Source organism: Rhinopithecus roxellana, chromosome 14 (genome assembly GCF_007565055.1).
Source record: "Rhinopithecus roxellana isolate Shanxi Qingling chromosome 14, ASM756505v1, whole genome shotgun sequence".
NCBI classification, from domain to species: domain Eukaryota; kingdom Metazoa; phylum Chordata; class Mammalia; order Primates; family Cercopithecidae; genus Rhinopithecus; species Rhinopithecus roxellana.
The window spans coordinates 1,578,457-1,603,625 of NC_044562.1; the positions used below are offsets into that span (position 1 = coordinate 1,578,457).

General features: G+C 43.4%; 1 protein-coding gene and 2 long non-coding RNA genes across 8 annotated transcripts in view; 2 read left to right on the forward strand and 1 right to left on the reverse strand.

Moving 5' to 3' along the window:
• Window positions 1–6,655, reverse strand: part of LOC104654634 — a 65,317-nt gene extending 58,662 nt beyond the window's left edge. Inside the window, exon 1 of the long non-coding RNA XR_746870.1 lies at window positions 6,598–6,655. This is a non-coding gene — a long non-coding RNA (uncharacterized LOC104654634). The remainder of the gene's footprint in view (window positions 1–6,597) is intronic.
• On the forward strand, window positions 4,017–4,962 carry LOC104654633. The gene is made up of 2 exons (XR_004053250.1): window positions 4,017–4,132; window positions 4,687–4,962. It is a non-coding gene; the product is annotated as an uncharacterized LOC104654633 (long non-coding RNA).
• A 1,557-nt stretch (window positions 6,656–8,212) lies between the features above and the next one.
• The window catches only part of ZEB2 (zinc finger E-box binding homeobox 2), a 135,480-nt gene continuing 118,523 nt past the window's right edge, over window positions 8,213–25,169 (forward strand). For 3 of the 6 annotated variants that reach the window (XM_030916917.1, XM_030916914.1, XM_030916916.1), the window contains exons 1-2: window positions 8,323–8,587; window positions 11,092–11,233. In XM_030916917.1, coding sequence (XP_030772777.1) covers window positions 11,161–11,233 — 73 coding nt within the window. In that variant the 5' untranslated portion in view covers window positions 8,323–8,587; window positions 11,092–11,160. Of the gene's footprint in view, window positions 8,588–10,740; window positions 10,900–11,091; window positions 11,234–25,169 lie in introns of those variants that run through there. The other 3 variants (XM_010353837.2, XM_010353839.2, XM_030916915.1) reach the window with 3 other exon arrangements.

Below are 25,169 nucleotides of genomic sequence, written 5' to 3' on the forward strand. Positions count from 1 at the left end.
ATTAGTATTTCCCAAGCAGGGAGCCACATCCAGTTTATCTAATTCCAAAACCTGTATCTTTGCCACTATAATATGCTAACATTGAGGATCTAGTGTCAACTATACTAATGTCCACTTTCCAGTCAACAAGTGCTAAAAGAAGTTGTATGAGAAATAAAAACTATTCCACAACATCCCTGGACCATGATGTCTCCTTCTTCACTAACTTGTCCTCTGCCTGGGCCCAATGTTGGAGCCAGTTGAGCCAGCAAGAACCTCCCATGGGAGCTTTTCCTAAGTCGGGTGCCTGGGAGAAGAGACTGGACCAGAAAATGCACTTTATCTGGGAAGCTGGAGGCACCAAAGCCAGAGAAACTTTGGCTCAAGGACTTGAGCCAATATTGTAACTGGAAAAATGAGCCTAAGTGTTAGGTCCAAAAGGCAAAATAAGCCATACATGGAAAAACAAGGGCCAACCACAGCATCCAGGAGGCCTGGAAATGGGTCACAAAGCAATGTGCAGAGCGGGTGGGCACAAGTGGGTCAGAAACACATCTGGGAAAGGTAAAAAGATGTTGGATGTCACTTGAATATGGTGTTGGCCCTGGGGGTGAACCTGGCAGATTCAAAGGCCCACCAAGAACCAGATGCTTGAATTCTGGGGAGTCATTGACTCTCCCTAGGCCACAATTTTCTCAACTAATAAAACGGACCCAGTTGTAACCCCTTCAGATCTGCTATCAGAATTAAATGATAAGTGAAGGGATTTAGCATTGTGCCAAGCCTAGAAAAGCAGGGTTTCTTTTCTTAGCTATTATTACTTTATATTTGTGATTGCCATGGAGATGATAATAATTTTTGAGAGTAAAGTTTTTATATTTAAGTACCTGAAAGAACCCTGAAAAAAAAATTCACCCTTAGAATGGTACAAAATTAAAAGTGAGTACAGAACAAAGTTTACAGTTTGAGCCTTTTAACAGAATAAAGAGTATTAAAGAAGACCTTGAAGCAAGCATGAAGTAACTTCCAGGTCACTAGACAATTTGCAGGTGCAAACCATTTCTAGTCCCATTGTCAGAGGGAGAAAAAAAGGTACAGGTCACACCCAGTCCCCTATGCTAATGTCCAAATGTCTGGTTTGGTAGTTTTGATGTAAAAGGAGCATGGAATGGATGCTTTCAGAATAGAAACAATTAACAGACCCCTTAAGAACTACAGATATAAGTGTTTTGAGAAGCCTTAAAGAAAACAAGAGCAACAAAAAACTATCAGTGTTAGGATTACATCACAGTAGTTTTCCCCCCTAGCATTTGCATTGATTTTTCAGTTTTACATCAAAAAGAAAATCTGGCCTTGTGGACATTTAAGAGACTAGGGAATTTCATTTTCCACTTAATAAACTGATTTTCTCCACCACTCTAGGTACTTGAAATTAGCACAAACCCCAGGATAGCTACAACTCCAAAAGGGAATGCTCAGTTCATTATGAATGGTCTTAAAGCAAATAGTGCTCTGACAGCCAAATTCCTGGTCTTCAAATTTGTAAGTTTGCCCTTTTTTTCACAAGTCTTACTCAAGACCGCTTCTGAGCTTTTGTACATTTAACCCTTACACTCAAAGACAATATGTTACTGAAGAGCATGGGACACTTCAAGTTCATACATTTGGATTAAATTCCTTTTCAAAAGAAGTCTAATATTTATAACCAAATTATGACCATATTGAATACACGAAATTAACTGCTGAACTAACAGAAAGGAAATACTGTATTTATTTTCACTTCTGTGGCTACGCATCCTTTGAACAGTTCGAAAGAATCATAAACCAGCCATAAATCCTACAATGCTTTTCATTTTCTTTCTTCACATACTAACACAGCACTGATTTTTCAATAAAAAAGATACTGTAAATAGTTGTTGTTTTTAATAATCAAAATTAATTTGTACCATCTTTAGTTGATCTGTATACTTGTTCAAGCTTTCATTATAATAATAAAGCTACAATATAGTGAAGTTTTATGCATTACCTCATTTAATTCTCAATAAAATCCCAAGGAATAGGCATTATTAATGTACCCACATTGGAGATTAAAAATAAAACAAGCTTATAGGAGATCGCTTATAATCACACAGGTAGTCATCTGCAGGGCTAGTATTCAAAATAGATATTAATACTTTGGACTTTAACTGGCACAGGAGAATAAAAATATCAGGGATATGCTTACTTAATTATTTTTAGTAATTTAAATCAGCCCATATATTAGTAAGTAAAAGATTAAAAAATGATCCTAAATACCAGGCCTGAGTTGTTTGTCAATTGCCTTAATTCCATGTTTAGACTTGAATTAATAGACATAACTAAAAATTTAAATGACAAAATTCTGATAAGAAAACACAGTGCATAATTAGTGCACATCTCTGGATTTGGGGAGGAAAGTGACTTGATTTACATAGGGTATTGTTTTTCCTAATTAATTGTAGTCTGCCACATATTTGTGTGTGATTGCTTCATAAATGGTTTACAAATTGTTAAGAAGTTTATGGATATAGAGAAATAATATTACAGCTCAATAAGTAAACTTTTACAAGTGTAGAAGAGAAATTTTACATTAAAATGTGACTTTGTTTCTTCATCCTGAGAGAATGAATTTTTTAAAAACACATTTAAAATCAAGCATTAGATATGCAAATATGTGTTCAGATCAGAGATACCAAAATTATTCAAATGATTAATTATTCATCATAAAATGTCAATTAATAATTACGAAGCAGAAAAGGCATCTTTCTAATGCATCTTTATTTTTCTTGGCCTAAAAAGGGCTAAATATACATGTTCAATTGACTTCTATCAAGTTTTTAAAATTCAACAAAGTAAACAAATTGTAAACAAGTGCAAGCTCTGAATTTTAATGAGAACAACAAATATGCCCAAAGCGAAGGGAAGAGCAAAAAATAATAATAAAGAAAACAAAACAAAACAAAGACAGTTATGTCCATGACATATGCGGCCTCATGCTCACTCACCTGCTAGGTAATGGACAGAAACCTAGCCTAGCCAAGAAAACAACCTAGCAACCCAAGTTGTGAATTTGCCTAGCAATGTGCCAAATACGTGACACAATGATGCTTCTCTCTGAATTGATCAATCTTTGTTGGGGTTCAGGCGGAGTGTTTTGGGAATTTTCTACCCTTTCCAAATAGTCACCAGAAGAAAAGCGCAGTTTAAGTTTCACAAAATTACCTATTGTAATTTCTAAAGTCTGTTAAAAAATTAAGCACTGCTAAAATATGGCTGTAAATAAACTTTTTCACATTGCCTTAATTCTAAAGAATGCCCCTATGCCAAGCATTATGCATTTTGTCCAGGAAGATTATATCTTGTCTTTTAAAATTATCAGTCTGAGTTGATGTAATAATATAGAAGAATAAACCATTATGGTCAGTGAAATATTGATTTATTTTTTTTATTATTATTATTTTACTTTTCACTGACACCTGGTGAACTTGTCGTCTCTGAGACCCGGGGAGTTATTTTAGTCAGGGTGTCCCGGCCCTCCTGCTGGTAGATTAATTACACATTAAACGTTGTGTTTTCAGAACGAAATAATAAATCTGGACACATAAAAGAGACACAAAAAGAATCACAGCGAGGGAGAAGAGGGGATGTTAAAACAAGAAATTGCAAAAGGGAGATATCAGATAGAAAGGAGAATGCAGGAAATGCAACTGGGAAAGAATTTCAAGAAAATAAGGATAAAGGGCAGGGAGGGCTGAAAGGAGGGCCAGAGGGAGGAAAAGCAGGAGGGAGATTTTTGGTTTTCAATTCCCTGGTGAGGCTGCTGGCGTCCGCGCCCTCAACGCCCCAGCCTTCCAAGTTGAGGCGAAAGCCACCTCCTCGGGCCTGCGTCGCATCCAACTTACTCCAAGTTTTCTGGTGACTCCTACGGGGCCCCTTTCCGTACCCTCCGGCACCCCCCCCCTCCCTGAGTGAGATTGACAGTCGCGTGGAGGAGGCTTTTCCAGGCACAGCCTTTCTCATGGTAATCAGCCCCCAGCATCACCTCCCGGCCGCGGCTGCGCCAGCTCGGAGCGCGGCTCGCGGACCCCGGGGACCGGAAACAGGGCGGCGGGCGGGGAGCAGGAGAGCGAGCCAGGTCAGCTGACCGGGCGACGGGCGGGGGTCGCGGGATCCCGGGCGGGGACAGGTCTGGGGGAGGGCGGTCTGGTAGGAGGGGGCCGAACACCGCCCCCCCCCCCACCCCGACGCGCTCCTCCGCTTGTGCAGCGGGGCCCTTCCTGGAGATCAAATGCAGGGACCAAAGCTGGCGGCAGGGGTTGGGGCGGGGTGGGGGGGAGGTGGCAGAGCGCGCGGAAAATTGGGGACAACAACCAGACCTGTTTAGCATCAATAAATTAAGATGCTCATTTGGGTCCTGAAGTTTGCTGGTTCCTGTCAGTGGAGACGTTGGCAAAAGCCCTGAAGCCGAGACTCAGCCTTTACTTCAAAAAAATAAAATAAAATCTACCCCTCAGCTGGCCGCCCTGCTGGGGCCAGGTGACGTGCGAGATTCCACAGCCTGCGGGTCTCGCAGCAGGGATGTTAGGGACGGTCTGAGCTTCTCTGGTCCTGTTTTGGTTTTGTTTAAAAGGGCTTCTCAGAGAGATGCTCCTGATTTTTTTTTTAATAGACTTTCCCCTCCTATCCTAGGCTCAACTCCGAATGGATTGGATTGCGAGTCTGCACGTGAGAAAACCGTTTGGCTTGGCTTGGACCCCTGCCGCCCCCCACCCCCTCCACATACACCCAATCCAGGGGTCCCCTTTATCACCCTTTGCTTGCAACTCCAAAAGAAGTTGCCCACCTCCTGAGTCACAGCACAAGGTCGAATAATTCCTTTAGATGAAAGATCAGTTCCATTTCAAAACGAGAATAGGTTCCTTTTTTTATTTTCTCCACATGGTACAAAATAAACAGAATTTGCTTAAAAAAAAAATCATTAGCTGTGGCCAAATTCGAATTCCTTCTACAGCGTGTGTGTTCAAGGGCAGAAACATTGTATCTCTTCGGGCATCTGGGCCGCCAAGCTGAGCGGGGGGAGGGGGGAGCGGCTGTGAAAGTTGAGGAAATTGACAGACTGAGAGGTGAATGGGGGGACAGGCACCAGGTCCTGGCTGGAGGGAATTGGAAAACAAAAGTGCATCCTTCTCACCCTGCCTGAGTGGAGGGAATCCTGAGGGAGGCAGTTTGTTTTGCCCATGGAAACCCTAAATAATTATTTTCCCCCTTCAATGTTGATTGCAATATTATTTCACATTTCCGTGTATCTGTTGTTTTAATCTCTTTCGTCTGCGTTAATCTGGAAGTGGATTATTAATGGGGAAGACAGAGAAGGAGAGATTCATTTGCAGGACTTACTTTGCTGTGTGAGGAGCTGAAAGCCAGCAGCCCCCAGTCCTCTCGACTTTTCTCTGCGTCCTGCGCTCCTGCATCCCCCTGATCCCACGATCCCCATTGTCCCCGACCTGGCCCTCGGATTGAGGGAGTGTTCGGAACAAATTTATATTCCGGCTTCCTCCCGACCCCATCACCTCTGCCACGTTGGGAACTCTCTCGGCCAAATGCCTGGGGAGGGGCGTGCCAGTCAGGAACGAGGGCAAGGCAACCTAGCCGTAGCGCTCACCCCTCGCGGAGACCCCTCCCGTGCCACCATCCAAACATCCACCTTCATGGGAACCTGGAAGACTGCTTTTTCATCCCAAACTAAATACTGGCCAGTCGGAACTACCAGTGCTAAATGTTGGGGACTGCCTCCTGCCACTTGAACGATTACTGAGTCCAGGGTAATCAGATGATTAGGTGTTTTTAATGGAAATGCTTAGGTTTTTTTTATTATTATTATTTTTTAAGTCAGATCCTAAGTAACCTGACATTTAATATACATAATAAAGACAAGTGTTTTGTTAGCTATTGGATTGGATCCTTTGACCTGAGGTTATGCTTGTGTGTGTGTCTGGGCTGCAAGCCTCCAATGGCTACCTGGGTGCCTGAAGAGGAGTCTTGCCTGGAACCACTCTATATTCAAAGGGTTCCTTCTTCCTTAGGAGTGGGAGAGGGGTGGCTGTAAAGCAAGCTTCTAGAGAAAGCTGGACTCCAATCTTTTAAATTAAAAAAGAGGAAAAAAGGAGGAGGAAGAAAAATGGACATGAGCAGTGGTGCTGAATCTCAGAAGAGGAACTTGATAAGTCACACATATATTTAGTATAGAGATATAATAATGAAAGAAATGTAAAATATAACATTAAGAATGTGCCTGACCCAGGTTGAAAATCTTTGATTTTATTTATTAATAATTTTTAAGCTGAAGATCCTGAATGCCTTTCTTCTATAGACACTTTATCTGTGATGGGGTGGGGGAGAGAGTTAATTTATCCAGTAGCTATTTCCATTATAATAAATAATTAAGTTAGGAAAGAGGTGAGTCTGTAACCAACTGTGAAAATCTACTTTCTTGCATCCTAGAACAAGATCTAGCTGTGGTCGTGCTAGGTAGCTATTAACCCCTCCCCCGCCCCCGCAAAAAAAAAAAAAATACAAAATACAAAATACAAAGACGTGTACCTCTGGGAGTGTGATGTGGCAACCCATGTGGTGGCTTGTCCCTCCTTTGAGTGCAATTGCCAGTGACTCTTGCATTCAAAGCCTTGCTTTAGGCACACATTCAAAGCACAGTTCAAAGCAGTTTATCTTAATATAGTGTTGGATCAGGGTATTATTTGTTTCAGATTTCATCAGACTGGAAACAGGAGGGTGTAACATATTTAACAATATTAAAGCTTAAAAACTGGTGTGAGGCAGCTCTCTGGTCCTCTTAACACCTCCACCTTTACCTTTCTGAAGGATCCTAAATGCTGTGAGACTAGAAGTTTATTTGTGCTCTGAGGTTCTCAAGCACTTTCACTCTTTAGAAAAAAAAAAAAAAGTCTCACAGTTATTTAAGAAATTGAGCCTGAACCATCCGAAGATAGGAGATTTCTTCCTTTTCCGATAAATGCCTGTGCTCAGCATCCTCAAATTTGGCTGTCTTTATTTACTTCTATATTAGTTCCAATTATGTGCAGTGTAAACCAGCTTTTTCATTAACAAAACAGCAGAGCATTGGTTAAGAACACTTAAACTTCAAAAAAATTCCCCTGGGAAGTGGGCTCTGAATTGGTTAATAATGTGCAGTACTTGCTAAATTGCTGACTTCCAGATGTGGAAAATATCTTTCTTGTTTAGGACCTATGTAACCTGATTGGATTACGACAGAAGCGTCACGTTGGAAGCTTTTGAGTGATTATTTAATTAACCATACAGTAGAAAGCTGTATTCTCCAGGAAATCCCTTCCATATTTGCATAACCAATCCCTTCAGAGCAAAGGTGGAGTCTTTTCTTTTTAATTTTACTTTAATTGTAATATCAAAAAATATATACTCCAAAACTTAGACCCCATGCCGTTTAATATCATGCTCTCCCTTCCCTGCTAAGTTTCTCTATGGCCTTTCTCTTTTCTCCTCCTGCCTCCTTACACATTCTCCCTTACTTTGTAGTGAGGTCTCCCCGAGGTGTAGAGAGATTCAGAGATCGGTCAACTGAGTGTTCTATGTTAATTTACTTAGAGACCCTTTATTAAAATGCCAAACTACTTTTTAATATTGGGATCCAGTCCAGAAATTCATCATGCACACACCCTAACACAAATGCCCTAAGATGCAGCTCTCATGCAGCATTTTTTTTTTTTTTCTGGCTCTGGTACCTAAAAAGAAAAAAAATAATAATAAGGGAAAGGGCAGTGAATTTTGTTCCAGAAGGTGTACTGAGATAGCTACACAATTTGATGTGCATCTCAAATCTGGTCATTAGAGATATCTGTATAAGAAGAGACGATCTGGATTGAGGACCCGGGATCTTTCCCTTTAACTTTCGCCCCTTGGAGTTCTCCAGTTCTGTGAATGGTGTGCACCGTTTTCCGCCCTGTACTCTGTAGGATTTAGTGATGAGGATAATGATGCCAAAGGCTTGACGGGCGGGGGGGGGGGGGGGGGGGGAGAAGGGAGGGAGGGGGGAGGGAGGCGAAGGCGAAAGGGAGGGAGAGGAGGAAGGGAGGGAGGTGGAATTTCATTTCTTCCACTAAAGCGTTTGCGGAGACTTCAAGGTATAATCTATCCCAGATCCTTTCCCAGAGAGAAACTTGGCGATCACGTTTTCACATGATGCTCACGCTCAGGGCGCTTCAATTATCCCTCCCCACAAAGATAGGTGGCGCGTGTTTCAGGGTCTCTCGTCTCTCTCCTACAGAAAAGAAAAAGAAAAAAATGTCATTAGAAGAGGCGTAACACGTCAGTCCGTCCCCAGGTTTGTGTTTCCTGGAGTGGCCGAAAGAGATCAGTTCTAACCTGCTCCGCAGGAATAACGGTCCTGCCTCCCGACACTCTTGGCGAGGTTTTTGTACAGTTTGCTCCGGGAGCTGTTTCTTCGCTTCCACCTTTTTCTCCCCCACACTTCGCGGCTTCTTCATGCTTTTTCTTCTCACCATTTCTGGCCAAAACTACAAACAAGACTTCGCAGGTAGGTTTTTTTTCCTCCCCTTTTCTCTCTTTTTATCCCTTTTTGGTGTGCTCGTCCTCCATCCTCCTTTTCTAATTTTCTCATTTTGAGTGGGGATGTGAGTCTGAAGTGAGAAGGGGTGTCCGTGGGTAGGAATTTCAGGTGGGTTTAGCTTCTTTATGGCAAGCTTTTCTCAAGAGTGTCTTCTTCGCTTTCTCTTACACTTACACTTTCTCTCCTTGCTTTTCTCTCCTTTTTCCCTCCCCCAAATAATTTCCCCTGTACCTGTCCATTCAGGTAACCTAAGGTGCCCTTTGCTACTCAGCCCAGGAAAAGTTTTATTGAGAATTATATGGCTGGAATAAAAACTCATCAAGGGGAGAGGTCCTGCTCTATTTTCGCATCTAGTTCCAATTCATTATATTTAGCAATTAGGACTTGGCAAATACCTGTTAATAATTACAAAACTTGGTCAGTTTCAGACCTACAAATTCGGGGGCAAGTCTTTCTCTTAGACATGGCAGTTCAACCTCTCCCACCGAGAAGGCTGTTTTCTAAGCAGAAAGTTGTCTGTTTTTGTCTGCTTAGCGAGTTTCATTTCTTTATTTCATTCTTTGTGTGTGTATGTGTGTGAAGTAACACCTCACTTCTGTGATTATAAATAAAGAAGTGAAAGTCCTCATGGAACTTGAGTCGTTTACCAAAGTGGAGGGGGGGCACTACAGCTGGGAAGAAAACTGCTGTCAGGATATCAGGGTTTTAAATTAGGATAACTTTTAAAATTGCATTTTAAATGCCAAAGTAATATAGTCATGGATTTAATAGAAGATACATACACACATATATCCCATTCCATACTTTGGCACTGAAAAGTCGAGAGAGAGATAGCAGGAGTTCCCAGGAACAGTGATGAGCCCGGCTAACATGAATGTGTTTATCTCCCACCTACTGATATATTTTACATGCTCCCCCTGTAATGATGAAGGCAAGATTACTAACTCCAGACTTAGGAGTAACAGGCAAAGATAAAGTTTACAGCACAAAAGCCCTGTCTCTTTTACACACACATGCCCATAAAACTAGCAACTTTATTAAACATGTATTTATATGCAGTCGTGTGTCTCAGGATGAATATAGACAGGCCAGCTGTTTCATCCCAGACACTTGTGTGACCATTTCTTTATTTCAGGATTTCCCCTAACAATTTCAAATCAATAGTACAAGGAAAGAAATGATAAAATGTGTCAAACTTAAAAGTCTCCTACTATGTATGCCTACGTAAATTTAAGGTGCTTTCTAAAATATCCACTTCCCCTTCTCTCTGGCCCCCTCCCTTCACCCTTCTCAGCAAATGTGTGGAAACTGATACTCACTTTCCAGGTTTTCTGCAAAGCTTCTAGCACAGGAGACAATAGGTGTGGGGCGTGGGGACTGAGTGTGCCCGGCAGAGAAAGGGTTAATGGCCCTTGTGTTACAGTTTGCATCTGTTACATCTTTTATAGCCCCCTGTTTAAACTAATCCTCGAGGCACAGCATCTTCCCAACCTCCACCGAGTTTTCAGGATTCTCCTCCTCTCCTGCCTGCCTCCGAGGTTCCCCTTCTCCAAGTTTTGACAGTTTCAGCTGAAAAAATGCAGCGCCTCTCTCGATTTTTAGGTACAAAAGTTTCGAAGCCAGAAAGGATACGATCATTTAGTAGAGCTTAAAAGTATTGCCGTAGTGGTTGGACTTTCTCTTTCCTTTCTCAAGGGGGAAAAAAAATCTACTGGAACTATTTCAGGGAACCAGTGTGGGGGAGCATGTGTGTGAGTGAAGTGGGGGGAAATACTGTAAATATTGTCAAAGTGGCGAGGGGGGGTGGGGTAAAGGACAGTGTCCAAAGAGGCTTATAATTATATTTCTTATTGCGGCGTAAAACGGGAAATCTTAATTTGGGGGCGAGGGTGGGGGTAGGAAGAGACAGTGCCTCGATAAACTCCAAAAGGGGAGGGGAGGGGGCGCTGGGCGAGTGGGCTTCCTATAATTACTATTATCAATTTGCCCGAGTGTGCTTCATCCAGGGGCTGTTTCGCGTTGTTTGTTTGTTTGTTTCCTCTGGGAAATGGGGGGTGGGGGGGTGAGAAAAGATGAGAGTGAAAAGAAAACCTCGCCTCACCCCAAGTTCCCGAGCCGGGGGCTGAGGACTTTTCGGAGGAAAGGGTCCGCCTAGCCCTGAGTCAAGCGGTCTTACTGTACCGCCGTGTGCATTCCCTCATACGGTCAGGAGTTATGACTCATTTTGAAGATGTAATTCTTGTCTCTCTGATCCCCTCGCGGGTGCAACACACCAAACAGTAACAAACACAAAGCGCCTCGGGGCCAAGGCTGGGGGTGGGGGGCGGGGAGGGGGCCGCCGAAGTTTCGCTTTGGCGTTGGGGGGCGCGGATGGGTGCTCGCCCGGGCCCTGGCCCGGCTCCCCTGGGCGGCCCGCGCGCGTTTCAATGGGCGCGGGCGATGCCCACATTGTCGCTGTGTTTGGTTGCTAGATCGAGCCTGCGTGCTGCCGAAGCAGGGCGCCGAGTCCATGCGAACTGCCATCTGATCCGCTCTTATCAATGAAGCAGCCGATCATGGCGGATGGCCCCCGGTGCAAGAGGCGCAAACAAGCCAATCCCAGGAGGAAAAACGGTAAGAAGCGGCCCGAACCAAACTTTTCCGGCCCACTCCGCGGCTCGAGACCCAGGGAGAAGGAGGGGGAAAGGGAAAAGGAACCGAGGCGGCGGCTGCGGCGGCGCCCAGGGCTCGAGGGCGAGCCTCCCTCCGCGGCCAGCGCCGGAGCCCGGCGCGCGCGGCGGCTGGACCGGGGGGAGTTGGGGAAGTGCCGGGCAAAGTGAGCGTCAGGCGCCCGGGGGTTCCGAGCGCTGGGGGTCCGGTCGGGGCCCCGCGCCCCCAACCCTTCTGACCCCTTCAAGCCCCTGCCTCCGCCCTCCCTCCGCCTCCGCCTCCCGCTCCGCTCGCGCCCGGCCCGCCGGGTCTCCAGCCGGGCTTCGGGAGCGTCCGGCTAGGGCAGGGCGGGGGCCCCGGCGCTGGGTCGCGCAGGATCCCGGGGCGGGGGCGGGGGTGGCAGAGAGACTGCGAAGGCAGGAGAGGGTAACCCGGGCTGCGCCTCAGCGAGGCTTAAAGTTTCTTGCCGGAGTCGTCCGGCCGCCTCTCCGTGCGCCAAGTAACGGTCCGCGGGCAGCGGGGCCCGGCCCATCGCGCCCAGACCCCGGGGTGGGAGGGAGTCGGCCGGCCCTGCGCGGGGTCCGGTGGGGTCGGTGATGGCTCGGGGACGGATGACTCCGCTCCAGCAGGCTCTGGCCCCCAGGCCGGGGACTCAAGGAGTCACAGGGTGCAGTGAGACTTTTCCCGGCAGTTTCTACATGGTCTGGAGGAGCCCGTTATCCAGGCTGAGTCAGGAAGGAGGAAGGAGATGGGGGTTCGAGGGGCACACGCGATCAGAGGTGGGATATTAAGGGGGGGACAGTTTGGTAGGTCTGTCTTGGAGAGAGCCAGAGAAGGGACGAGGGGGGGGAGAGAGAGAAACAGGGAGAGAGGAAGAGAGTGAGAGAGAGACCCCCTAGGTATTACCCCAAACAAAATCGTGGGAATAAAAGAGAAAAGTGATTGGCAAGACTACGGAAGGCGCCTGGGGGAGGGGAGAGGGCTGGGGACTAGCGAGGGTGCCGGGGGTGGGGGTGGGGGAGCTGACGGAGGATAACTGAGTTTAAAAAGAAAGAAACCAACCCCCGAAAACAAACAAGCGAACGAGCGCCAGCCCAGACTCGGAAAGGAAACTTCTCGCTCCCCTCGCTCTCGCCCGATCACCCGGTGTCGGGCCGCGTAGACGCTCCCGAGGCAGGCGCGGGGACGCAGCGCCCACCCGGCCTCCCGGCCTCCGCAGCCCCAGCCCGCGCCTCTCGGGGACCGCCCGGGTCCACTTGGAGCAACTTTCCTCTAGAGAAGACAATTGTGCGCGCCCCCGGCCTGCCCCAGAGCTGCGCGGCGCGGGGAGGGGGCGGCTGGGGGCGCAGTGTGAGGTGCTGGAAGGAGCAAAACACAAAGACGAGAGAATTTTGATTAGAGACAAATGATGCTTCTCTCTCTCTCTCTCTCTCTCTCTCTCTCTCTCTCTCTCTCTCTCTCTCTCTCTCTCTCTCTGTGTGTGTGTGTGTGTGTCTAGGTTTTGTGTGTGTACGCGTGTGTGTGCGTGTGTGTGTCTTTTGCTTGTTGTGGTGGAGGTGTCGAGCCATATGGGGGAGTGATAGAGGAATTTTAGTCAGAAACTGTTCGTTACGTTATCCTGCCTTTCCCCTTTGTGCTGTCTTTGATCTATTTGCTTGGCTTAGTATTACAGAAAAACAAGTACAATAATATATTCCGAGCTGCTTCCCCAAGATTCAGTTCAGGCTGCTTCTTTTTAAGTCTCTCCCTCTCTCTTTCTCCCTCTCTCTCTCTCTTAATTTAATTTTTTTTTCACTCTGGTGTCTGGCATTATTTAAGGTGGTCCTTACACAGGAGACCTCCCCTTCCCCATCTCTGAGTAATTTAGTAGACACTAAAATTACACCTAATGTCCCCCTCTCCTCTCTTGTGTTTCCTCTGTTCCTTTTATTAAATGTTGGTTATTGATTTTCTAAAATCAATGTCTGTTGTGGGGCTTTTTTCCCCTCTTACAAGTATCTAAAGCACGTTGCTGATCAACTGGATAACAAAAGCTTTGTGTCAAGGAGGCTTTTTTCCCCCTTCTCTTAAACAGTCATTTTTTTGAGAAAAAAGAGAATGAGATTTAAAACAAGGCTCCCAGAAGTGTTCTTTTGCAGGGAAGACTATTTAAAGTGTGCATTTCTTCTTGCCTTCCTCCTTCGGGATTTTGCCACTGTTGACCAGCCTGGCCCTAGCAGTGAGGTCAGGCTAGAGCCCAGGTCTAAGGAAATAGAGGGATCCTGGCTTCCTGGGAACCCCTGAGGGACCTGGCAGAAAGGGGGGCCCCGTTGGGGGCTTCGCAGGTGGAATGGAGTGCCAGAGATGTCCGCAGTCATGGACACTGCAAGTATTTCCCCTCCACCCAGCCACTAACTTGGGAGAAGCCTCCACATTCCGAAGTGGAAAGTTGAATTGCACATTTTAAGGCATTTAGCCCAGATCCTGCACACTTAACATCAAGCCTGTCTATTGCTTACAGCTTCTCTAACTTTGACTGTTACCTGTCTCTTTTTCCAAATAAGCTATGGGAAAACATGCTGTATATTGGTTACTTGTCAGTGTTTTTCACTGGGTTTAATCTGAGCAATGTTCTGGTTTTGAGAAGCAGGTAGAAGAGTGCTACCACCCCACCCCTTTTTCATTTTCTTTCTCATCAAACACGTATCCAATGCCTTTCCCTTTGGGAATTGCTAGGATTTATCTGAACTGAGTGGATTTTTCTTCTTTCCTGGATTCATGGAAAAGATGTCACTTTTGAGCTTGTGTCTTTGCTGATAACACTAAATATGATGATGCTTATCAAAATCATATAGAAATTCCTGGACAGAAATTATGGCAATAATAATCGTAGAAGTAGAAGCTGGAAAGGAAAAAAAGATGGTCATCCAGGAACCTAGAATGGCACTTTATATAATTTTAATGAAGTCAACAGTGTATATATAGACTAAGGCGACAAGGAGATAAAACGTAAAGCAGTGTGTGTGTTTGAAAGGCTGCTCAAGAACATGGGTTAGAAGACAATGCTGTGTACATTTAATAAAAAGCAAAGGAGAAGGAGGCAGTTGAAGAACAATAAATGTACAAAGAGAGAAACAAGTATCTAAAATACAACCTTCCAGATTCTCAGGCTAGCAAGATGCCTGGCAGAGGCAGTGCCAGGGCCAAGTTAACCCATAGCGGGCAGTCAGTCTCCTTTCCCCCACATGGAAAGGATGAAATCTCTTCCCAGAAAATAAGATGTGCAGGAGGAAAGAGGGAGTGGGGTGAGGGGGAAGGAGGCAAAAAGCGAGTTGCCCGCAGACAAGAATGTGTGTTGGTTTCAAGAAAGTTCAGTCAGATGATCCTCAGTCGCCTGACTCACTTTGTAACACTTTCACTGAATCTGGAGAGGAGGGGGAAAACCCAGCCCCCCTTTTTCTTTCCCCTGATTATACCCCACTATCTCCACACAGCCTTGGAGTCAGAAATGAGCACTTGGAGCGGGAGATGCCCTGCTGCTGCTTGCCACCGGTGCGGCCCGTTTGTAACTTGCAAAGTTTGTTGCTTTTGCCCCTGATTCGGGCAGCGGGTCCTGGGATGCTCCTGCTTCCCTCCTGCCTCCCACGGAGCCCGGGAAGAGGGGTCTGCCTCCCCATCCCGCCGCCTTCCAGCATCAGTCTCTGAAAAATCTCACAGACACATGCGCGTTGTAGCAAAAATCAAATCCGGAAACTGCTTGTTTCAGAGAAAGAAATAAAGTTATCTTTTAAAGGAAAACTGAATTAGGAGGAGAGAAAAAGGAAATAGAAGAAGGAAAGAAACGTTAAATTTGATTTTTCTCCGGAGTTTCCACTAAAGCGTTGGGGACAGTGTGAAGAAGGGGAGCTTTTTACAAATGCTTTTGGTCTCTGAATTTCAGTGGCAAAGAACAGGGATCAAGTTGAATGTTCTCAGGGCTTTGGATCCTAAAGGAGAAACAATCAGAAGAGCAGAAATGATTATCCCTGTTTAAAATAAGCCCTCACTCTTTACCACTTCCTTAAAGGAGTGGAGGTGCTAGTAGTGATGGTTAGAGGCAATAAGGGACGGAGAAGTTGCTCCCGTTTCAGAGATGCTTAAATGAAAAGGAAAGAAAATGCAGTCAACCCCTTCTCCAGGAGGTGACTCCCAGCTCTCCTTCTTGAGAGGTGAAGTTGGGATGGGGCAACGAGAGTCACACACACTTAAGAAAGTTTCCTTCGGATCACAATCAGTCCAGACTTGGTTATCTTTGCAGAGTGTGGAAATCTTAGGCAAGTAGCTTTCTTCGTAAAGTTGATGAGCTTATAGGGAGCCTGTATTGCTGACTCTCAAAGCACTCGGGCAGCTTATGTGGTAGGTACCAGTTCTGAGGGTGCTCCAAAGATATCCATCTCCATCCTTTTTTCTCTGTGGAGATCTTCTGCAAGTTTTGTCATGCTGCACACACACAAGGCTGGGAGCTATGTATCTAGGCTGATCTATTTGTTTTATTTTGGTCTGGAAAAACTAAGCCAATTGGGGTAGAAACATGCTTTCCTTCGTAGCAGAGCCAGTAGGCTGGTGGTGTCCATAGAGTGACAGTCCACCAGGAGTAAGGGTGGGCTGAGAATTTTAAACTTTACATTGTTTCTCTGTTGCCAAATACAAATAAATTCACATCTTCAACCATTTGTTCTCAAATAGAGTAAAACCAAGATTAAAGTTCCCTGCTCAACTGCCATGTCATAGGTTTCAGTGTTTCCCTTCTTTCTTAATTTGCTTAAAGAAAATTCCAAGAGGTTATTAAAGACCTTGATGCCATATTGAGAATATTTCCTGGGAAAAATGTGTGTCTACCCCGAAGGTAGGAAAGGAGGGCTTTGCTAACCTCTCTAGCAGTGCCGCGTTTATTCTAAGATGTGGGAGATTCTTTTCCTTGCAACAGTTTTTGTCATCTGCATTCTTCCAAGGCTTTTAAGGTGCATTTTCTTCTGTGTGAAAGGAAATTCTTTGTCCTTTTCCTCTCAGCACCGTGGCTTCCCAAGGTAGACACTATTTTGTGCCTGTCACAGAGAGAGGGAGTGCAGGTTTGCAATGCTCACAGACAATTGATTGTCTGCCCTAATGTGTTTCATTTACATGTTTATAACGTCAATGGTGCTGGGGTGTCCACTGTACCATTCATTCCCGCATTCCCACAAGGGGGCAATTGTCTGAATGGCCAAGTCAGACACCTTTTTGATTGCTCTTTGGTTGTCTTTTCAGAGCAAAGAGATAAAGGAGGAAAATCTGTGATGCAGAAACACTAGTTGAAAATATACAGAATTAAATGTCACCACAAAAGCAGATGTTAACATAAGCCCAAATATGCTTTTTAGCCAAGATGTGAAGGTTGAAAAAAACAATTCAGAGCAGAGGGAAGGATAATTTAAACCAATAAATATAGCCCTATTCCCCTTCTTTATTTCTTTTCTGTCTTTAGCAATCAGAAGATGAAATGTAATTTTCCTTTTCATTTTTAAGCCTTGAAACATCCAGGCACCTCCTCATTATTTGTATGTTTGCTGTGATTTGTGAATTTTGTATGTATTTACATAGCTCTGTTTATGCCAACAGCATTAACTTACCACTTGGAAAATCTATTGAATGACTATTTGGGCTGTGGGGAGGGTAAACTTTTAAAAAGTAAGATCCAAGTATTTCTTCATCAAGCAGTTTTTAAAAGGAAAACGATAATAATCAGTAGGCTCCATGGAAGCCTTTGCCTTAATAGCTACGTGCCAAATACTTTTATCTTGGGTGACAGTTGTGTCAGAGCGAAAGCTCTCAGGAAAAGTGTAACTAGTAGTTACAAAGTAAATAAAGGATTTCGTTTTAAGGTGTTCTGTAGTGTTTTTATGCTGTGTATGTGCATGTGTGTGTTTTGTCTTGTGTTTCCTCTGAGGGAGGTAAGAAGAAAAGCCATCTATGCATGTATCTTTTGGCTTTTCTCTTCTTTCTGTTCCCCCCTACATATTATGCATATACGTAGCCCACATGAATACACCTGTTTAAAAGAAAACCACTGTTCAGATGGTGCCTTGCTGGTTCATTTAGGAAACACAGTTATTAGAAGTTGTTCTGATTTCGCGTGCGGTCCATGAAGAGAGAAAATATCAACTCTTGTGTCATCTGGTGGGAGGCAAACGGGGGAAAAACTTTTATAATTTTGTAGTAAATTAGAGAGGGGAAAAAAATTGCCAGTCTGTGAAAAGATTTTTGCCTCTCCGGGAAGACACACACACACACAGTAGCTGCACCGTTAGCTGAACCCCTGACACGGCGGTCTTTTGAATGCCTTAGGTATGATTTCACTTTCGCTCACATCAATGCTGACCTGAATGCCTTTCATATCTGATCCGCTGTGTCTCTCCCAGTAAACATCCCCTGAGGGGAGAACAAAGAAAGGAGCTCTTCTTCTTCTTAATCACAATTCAGCCCTTTCACCGCCGGCAGGCTCCATTTGCATTCTGCCACAGAAAGCCAAGATGAAAAGAAAGAGAGAGAGAGAGAGAGAGAGAGAGAGAGAGAGAGAGAGACACGCACAGGGTAGTAGCTGAGTAAAATAACTTAGGTGTTTGTGGCTGTTTGTTGGGCTTCCCCTAGTTACCAGCCTTATATAGCTGATGCTCCACCAGGCCCTGTCCCTCCTGACAGGCATCTAGTGTTACAAGATGGCATGTCTGTACTATTCATGGCCACCCGCTCAACACTTGAGGTAAAAAGTGTCAGGAGAGGATTGAATTCTCCCCTAGAAGCCTGTTAGATTTGGGGTCAGGTGTGTGGACTTCCTGCCCTTAAGTGCTGCCTACGATTTGGCTTTAATAAGTCTGACTGTTTACCAGCGGACCAGAGAGGTGAGGGCCTTGGGGGTGGGAGGAAAGGGCAAGCTGGAGACTGGGCCCCTGGTCTGGTTTCAGTGACGGGTCCTCACACCCAGCCTGAACACACTGATAAATCCTCAGGAAAACTGGAAAAGACTTTCCTATTTTTCCCCCTGACTTTTTATGATAATTCATATTTTCAAATGAAAGGGGAAAAAAGCCAAGAAGAAACTCTCAAATGAGCCAAAAAGGAAAAAAAAAAATTCTCTGAAAAGAATTTTAGGGGGAAAAGTTGTGCTATTTTAAAAAGCTTTGAGGGCTGTAAAGTGCCACGTTTTTCACACCTTCTCCATACTTTTTTTTCAGATTTTTTTAGTATGTTTAACATTTGTGAGATGACAGCCTTTTTGTATCTCAAACTGGATGCTTCAGGATTTGTAGGGAGGGGTTGGTGGTATTCACGTTCTCTTGTGAGAGAAAGTTTGTGCCTAAAGGCCTCCTTCCTGGGAACTGTTTAAACCCTCGCAGGCAGACCTGTCAGGTTTTACTGTGTTATTTGCCACCATTTTCAACATGCAAAAGTAACATGCAGTTAATGGTATTGGAATGAGACCACAGCAAGAGCAGAAACCTCTCGTGACAACTTTTCAGCGACATTATCTTGCTCCTACACTGTCTTGTCTTTTTCTTCCCCTTTCTGAAACCACTTTTGAGATACCAGTAGTTTTCTCCCAACAATTAGATTAAGGATACAGTGCACTCACACACACACACACACACACACACACACACACACACACACACACACACAACTTTGGAAGTGCAATCTCTTCCAACAGCAGAGTGAATGATTTGAAACGGGGGCTTTTCCAGTAGCTCTTGTGGAAGATTTCACTTATAAGAGCAAAACTAACGGATATATTAGAAGTTGTATGCGAACATGTGACACAGATTCCTGATTTTTTTTTCTTTTTCCCAGAAGATTTACAGAATTTACAAAAAGAGATTATCCCTACACCTTCCACCCCTCCTATCCACCCCCATGACCCAAGCAATGAAGGATTTAGGCAGATTTACTTCAGTAAACACCTTTGGACACTTGGGGGGAAAGTGGGAGTCTGTTTGCAAAAGGAGGCTTTTGTTAAGTGAGGTACTGGGATAATGCTTTACCAGGCAGCTGTGATATTAACCTACCCAGCAATGCGGGAACACTCTTTAACTCTTTGAGTGCCTGACCCCTTGCGCTCAGCAGATAAAATCCTGGCTCTCCAAAGACACTCAGAATTCTGGCTCTAGCAGTTTATTATTCAGACAAGTCTTATAGGCATGAAAACTGTTCAAGCTTTTAAAACAATGTGGTTTAATTAGATGAGGTGGACTTACATTGCTCATAAGCCCTCCAAATGGTGGTTTATAATTGGCAAGGGAAAAAAAAAGATAGAAAAAAGGAATCAAGACAGCACATTAAAAATTCCAGGAAATATCTTTAGAAAAGCTATTTTCATTTCTAGCTTTTAAAATATTAGACTACGGTAGCTAGAGGGAATGAAGCAGCTGGGGCCTCTCTCCTTCCTATAAAAGACACCAGAAGTTTGTGATGAAGAAAGGGGCTTCAACTTGAAAAGCTATGAGAGGCCAGTTCGGACAGTGATACGATCTCAGCCTTCGCATCTTTTCAAGGGGGAAGTACTGCCTATCTGTCCAAACCTGGGAGGTCATGTGAACCTCAGAGTCAGGGCCTCAGGCTGGCCGTTACCAACTTGAGACTTTCCAAAGCAAGCAGAGAGGCATTTATGAGGAAGGAGTTAATGGTTATTTTTTGCTGGGCACAAGAATAACTTTACAGGTGTTGCATTTGGGCTTAAATAAGATTGCCTTATTTAGTTTTGAAAAAGAGTGTAGGTGTCAACATTCGAGCAGCCACAAATGTGTGAGAAAGTAAAGGGTATGAGACATGACGGAATTAAAGGTGTTTGCTATGTTGTTACACCGTGTGTCAGGCTGCAAGCTCCCTTTGTCACAGCCTCCTGGTGATTTGACAGCGCAGATCTACTTCCCTTCTAGGTGAGACAGCATTTTTAAACTGGAGTTATAAATATGGTATGCCCTTCGAGTTGCACCCTGCCTCCCAGATCTGTGAATCCTATTTGAAAGCATCTTGCCCTGAGACACAATGAACAAACGCCCGTATACAAGGAGGCTGTGGGCTCGGGGGCCTGGGCAGCGCCAGCATCACAGTAGCTGGCATTGACTGTTGTTTGGCAAGAAGGTCCTCTGCCAAATCATCCAATAATTAAGTTTTATGTTATTTGTATGAACGACCAAGCATGCAGTATTCCTTTTCAAATCAAAGGGAGGCTTAAAATTACTTTTTGAACACTTTCAGACCATGGTCAGGTCACAGTTTGGGGGCTGAATTAAAATGATCTCATTCATGATCTAATTGAGGTTGGCAAAACCTTAGCAGTAGCAGGAGTACATAAATATAAATCAAAGACCAAAATTTAGCAAATCATATCATTTGCTAGAAATCTGCTCATGAATTATTCTCCGATTGCCAACCCAGAAGTTAAACTTTGTCTCCCCTCAGCAACAGTAACTGCGCATATTTTTTCAGGCTTCTGACAGGAAAGTTAGAGGATCTGAAAAGAGAAAGGAGAAGGAAGATGATCACTGTGTCATCAGATATTGTGCATTTGTGACCCAAGAAACTATGAGAACTGATAAAGCCATGCACGTTTACAGTGGGTGCTGCAGCCTTGGTTAGAAATTAATATGGGTTTCTGAAAACCAGACTTTGGAAGAGCAAGCAGCACAGACACATTAAGAGTGTAAGGGGAACAAACGTTTCAAGAAGCGTCTGATTGTACTTTGCTTTCATTTTTTCAACTGAGGAATGTAATCATCATAATGATTCATGATTATTTACAAATTTAGTTTTATTGCTGAGATGGGCCCAGGAATTCAAATTTGAAGTAGTGGTTAGAACTAGAAGACAATATGGAACTGTTAGTGTGCATATTCAGGTTACCTTTCATTCTTTCTTTCTTTTGAACGCTGCTATAAAATTAAGACTCCAAATAACTTTTCCTATAATCTATGGGATTAAATGTCATATTCTATTGTATCTAATCCATTTTTAAGTTGTTCTGAATTTTTCTTGGTTGCTGTGTGTGATTTCATCTTAAACCCACACAGCACTTTACTATAAACTAGAAGAGGTCTAATTCTGCAGTTGAATCTTTTGAAGTTAAAATTTTAAATCCTGTGTAAAAGAAGATATTCTTTTAATCAAACAATAAACACAGAACTGGTAACTGGTCAGTTGGCCACCTTTATATATCACAAATATATGAAGGTATATTTTTAAATCTATCAGGATAAAGTAAGGTGGGAACATTGAAAAATAATCTCAGGTGAGAGAGATAAATGACCACATTCTTTTGGGAATAGGTAATTGTCATTAATGATTTCCTAAAATGTATTCTACATAAAAAAAATCTATAATGGATTCCTCTTTAATAGTTATGTTGCCCAGATGACAACATAGTGATTTTTGTTCCTTATATACTGTTTCTTATTTTTTTATAACTCTAGGAAAGGTACTCCTGACAAGGTGATAGCCACTGCCTCCTCCCAAATAAGAAATAATCAGTAATAGATGAACAGATTAAAATATTGTGCTATATAAAATCTGAGGCTTTTTTTCTTTCTCTCAAATGGATGAGTAAATTTCAAGGAATTCAGTGTCCAAGTGATCTATAAAGGTAATATATATGTTTCACTGTTGCTTAGTTTAAGAAAGTATTTATTGTCTTGTATATCCAAGTAACTGTAATCAAGGAAATTGCAAATGCCTATTCTTGGAAGTACCTATGTTTCTATTTTAGACACCAAGAATATCAATGGAAGTGTTTCACATCATGAGAATTCTCAGTTTTAAGAGGTGAGGTTTATATATAAGGAACTCAGTAAGCTGTGTTTTCATAATAAATAGACCCATTAAGAGGGAAATATCTCTGAGCAAAATGGTTGTCCTCTAAAGATTTCCCATCACCTTTGCTCTGCTGATGGGAATTTGAAAACTAAATACAGCCCGTGTGCACACATTCCCACATGCACACAAACACAAATGCACCCTAGGATCCAAACTCTGAGAATTTTCCTCTTTAACTTTCACTACAGTCATCTAGCTTGTGAATGAAATACACTTAAACAAAAATAGTAGAGGCGAAGAATTAATGTAGATTCTTGTCTAGTAGGATTTATTGTGGGGGGAAATGTGTTCCCTATGCCACATGACTCTTACAAAATTTACACCTATTAATCTAAGCTTTAAGTGTATTATTTGGGATAAATTGCTAGCTTTGTGCTTTTGTACTGTTTTCTCGCATTTTCCTTCAGTATAACCAATCATAACACAGATTATCCTAAACTGATTGCAAATTATTATGGTTTTTAAAACAGTATTCTGGAGTCCCGAATAAAGATGGTATTTTAAAGTAGTGTTTATAACATATAGAAGAAAAAGGGTGCGGGAGATTTAAAACTATACTGAACACTTAGAAATGTGTGGAGTTTTATACTTGTGCAGATAAGTGTGAGGTAGCCTTGCCCTGTGAAACCAAGACCACAAATGATACGTGTCAGTAGGTTCTTTGATAGGGCTTCTGGCCACAGTGTTTTTGTGCTGTCAAACTGCTATGTTGAACAAACACCTCCTGTGGGACAGAGTGATAAATGCAGAGACAGGCTGGCTTCAACCAGTCCCAGCAACCTCCTCAACCACACCCCCCACTCCCAGCCCACCTCCCACCTCCCACAATCCAGCCACCTCCCATCCCACTTTGCCCCTTTACCTGAAATTCACATTTATGTAGAGGTGCCCAGGGTTTTTTAAGGTGTCGGTGGTGAGTAATTGTTGATACTCCCCAAATCTTATGAATCAGTACTCTGAAACTGCAGGCAAAGTCCTTTTTCTGGCAGGCTTTATCTAGTCTTTTTAAATGGAACTGGACTGAGCTTCTAAACTTTTGCCAACTTGAACTTTTTCCACCTTTGCTTAATCACTTGAAAACCACTTGCTTTCCTTGTCTTTCCCCCAGTCGCTTGAGTTTTATTTTCTAATGTTCAAGCTATTACATTGTGCAACACAGACAAAATTTTGCCTTAAAAAATCCAAACACTCTTCCCTCCTACTTTTCACTTTCTAGCATTCTTTTAGGGCTAACATTTCAAATGTATAGTCAACTGGATTTTTGTGGGTTTTTTTTTTTTTCTTCTTCTCTCTCGGAGCCATTATTCTCTGACTAAAACCTGTTTACTGGTGCCTTTGTGTGTGCGTTTTCTTCCCCCTACATTAAATGAATTTCCATCTTCTACTTCTGCAATCTCTAAGAAATAGATAAACCATTATATTTTTTCCCTGCTCGTATTTTAAAGTGGTGATCCTGACAGCAGGACGATTATTGCACTTTATGTTTTAGTGGATGTTTGCTGTTGCTAGTTACAGCAACACTTATCATAAGACAGCAAGAAAAGAGTAGTCCCTGGTAATTAAAGTAATGAAATATTCATTTACTCTACCTTTTCTGTAGTCTCACAAATTAGGCTGCTACATTTAATGCCTGCACTGCCTCTGTTTTTATTATAATGGCAGCTTTCGCATCTGCAATTAGGACTAATTCTGACAGTTACAATTTCTGAGGGATGGTAAACAGTGAACGAGATGTGCAGCAGAGGTATTACACGTGAAAAGCCCTTGTCTCTTTAACCTTGTTGTTTTTTTTCTCGCAGAGGTTACCTTTTCCCGATGGTGCAAAATCGACTTGACATAACTGTTCATCAGTTTCAGGGTTTTCCCTGGAGGTATTTGCATCAAATCAGCCCAGTCAAGCTTCAAGTTGAAATTGGCAGGCCAGAAACTCACAGGGTAGAGACTGGAAAAGAGACAGCCAAAGTACAGGCAGCAAACTGACAGCAGCAGAGTGAAAGACAGAGGGGTGGGGGGAGGTTGAGAGCGAGAGCTTTTCAACTTTAGTGTGCGGGAAATCTCAGCTCCTCCTGTACTGATCTCAGCAGCACCTTATCCTGAAGGAGCTTGTCAGGTTGAGATTCAGAATACCTTCAGATAATTCTTACCACTAGGGCTCACCAGCCTTGCTCTGGGGTGTGTTCTCACTTAATCTGATTGGATGCCTAAAGAGGAGTGGGCACACTTAATTAAACGGAAGGAAAGTTCTGAGGCACCTCCCCAGCACTTATTAAAGCTTGAAAGCCAAATCTCATGATCAGTGTTATAGGAGGAAATTAAGGTGGTTTGTTTTTTTTCTTCCCCCCCTCTAATTGTTAACTTGTAGGAAAGTGAACAATCCCTCTCTTTACCAGGTTTGTTTTCTTGGGGGTTCTCTTCTGAGCAGATTAAATTTTCAGAGACTAGAGCTCAGGGGACTGTCCATTCAAAAGCTAATGCATTTTGGCTAACAAAAATCCAGTACAAGTAACAAAAATTATATTTGAAGAGCTACTCCTTTGAATAACATGGGTTTGCAAGTTCTCTGTCAAATAATGCCCTACTATCCTGGCAACATGAGAACATGTATTAAGTTGTTTAAAAGGTCAAGAAACATGGCAAAACCTTAAAATTTCTAAGATACTCAACTTTTACTCTCAACAAGATCACTTTAAGAAAAATTCTATGATTGCAAAACTTTTATAATTGCTTTTACAAAGAAAACAAATATGAAAAGTGTTTCCTTTGCCTAGAGAACATTTTTTCTCCTTGATGTCTTAAAAAAAAAATTGTCATCCTTCCCTGTCTCTTCTAACTTTGGAGTGGGAGGGGGCTGGTGTTTTTACTAGATGATTTAAAATCCTCCTCACTTTCCAACTAGACTTGGGGGTCGAATAAGCCCTTGCTTTCAAACCGTCTTCTAGCTCTGTGTATGACAGGCATTGGCTGATCTGCTGATGCCCATTCGACAGGCACTGTTGAACTAAAGTGGTGTGACGGCACAGTTTTGTTAAGCTGTGAACAA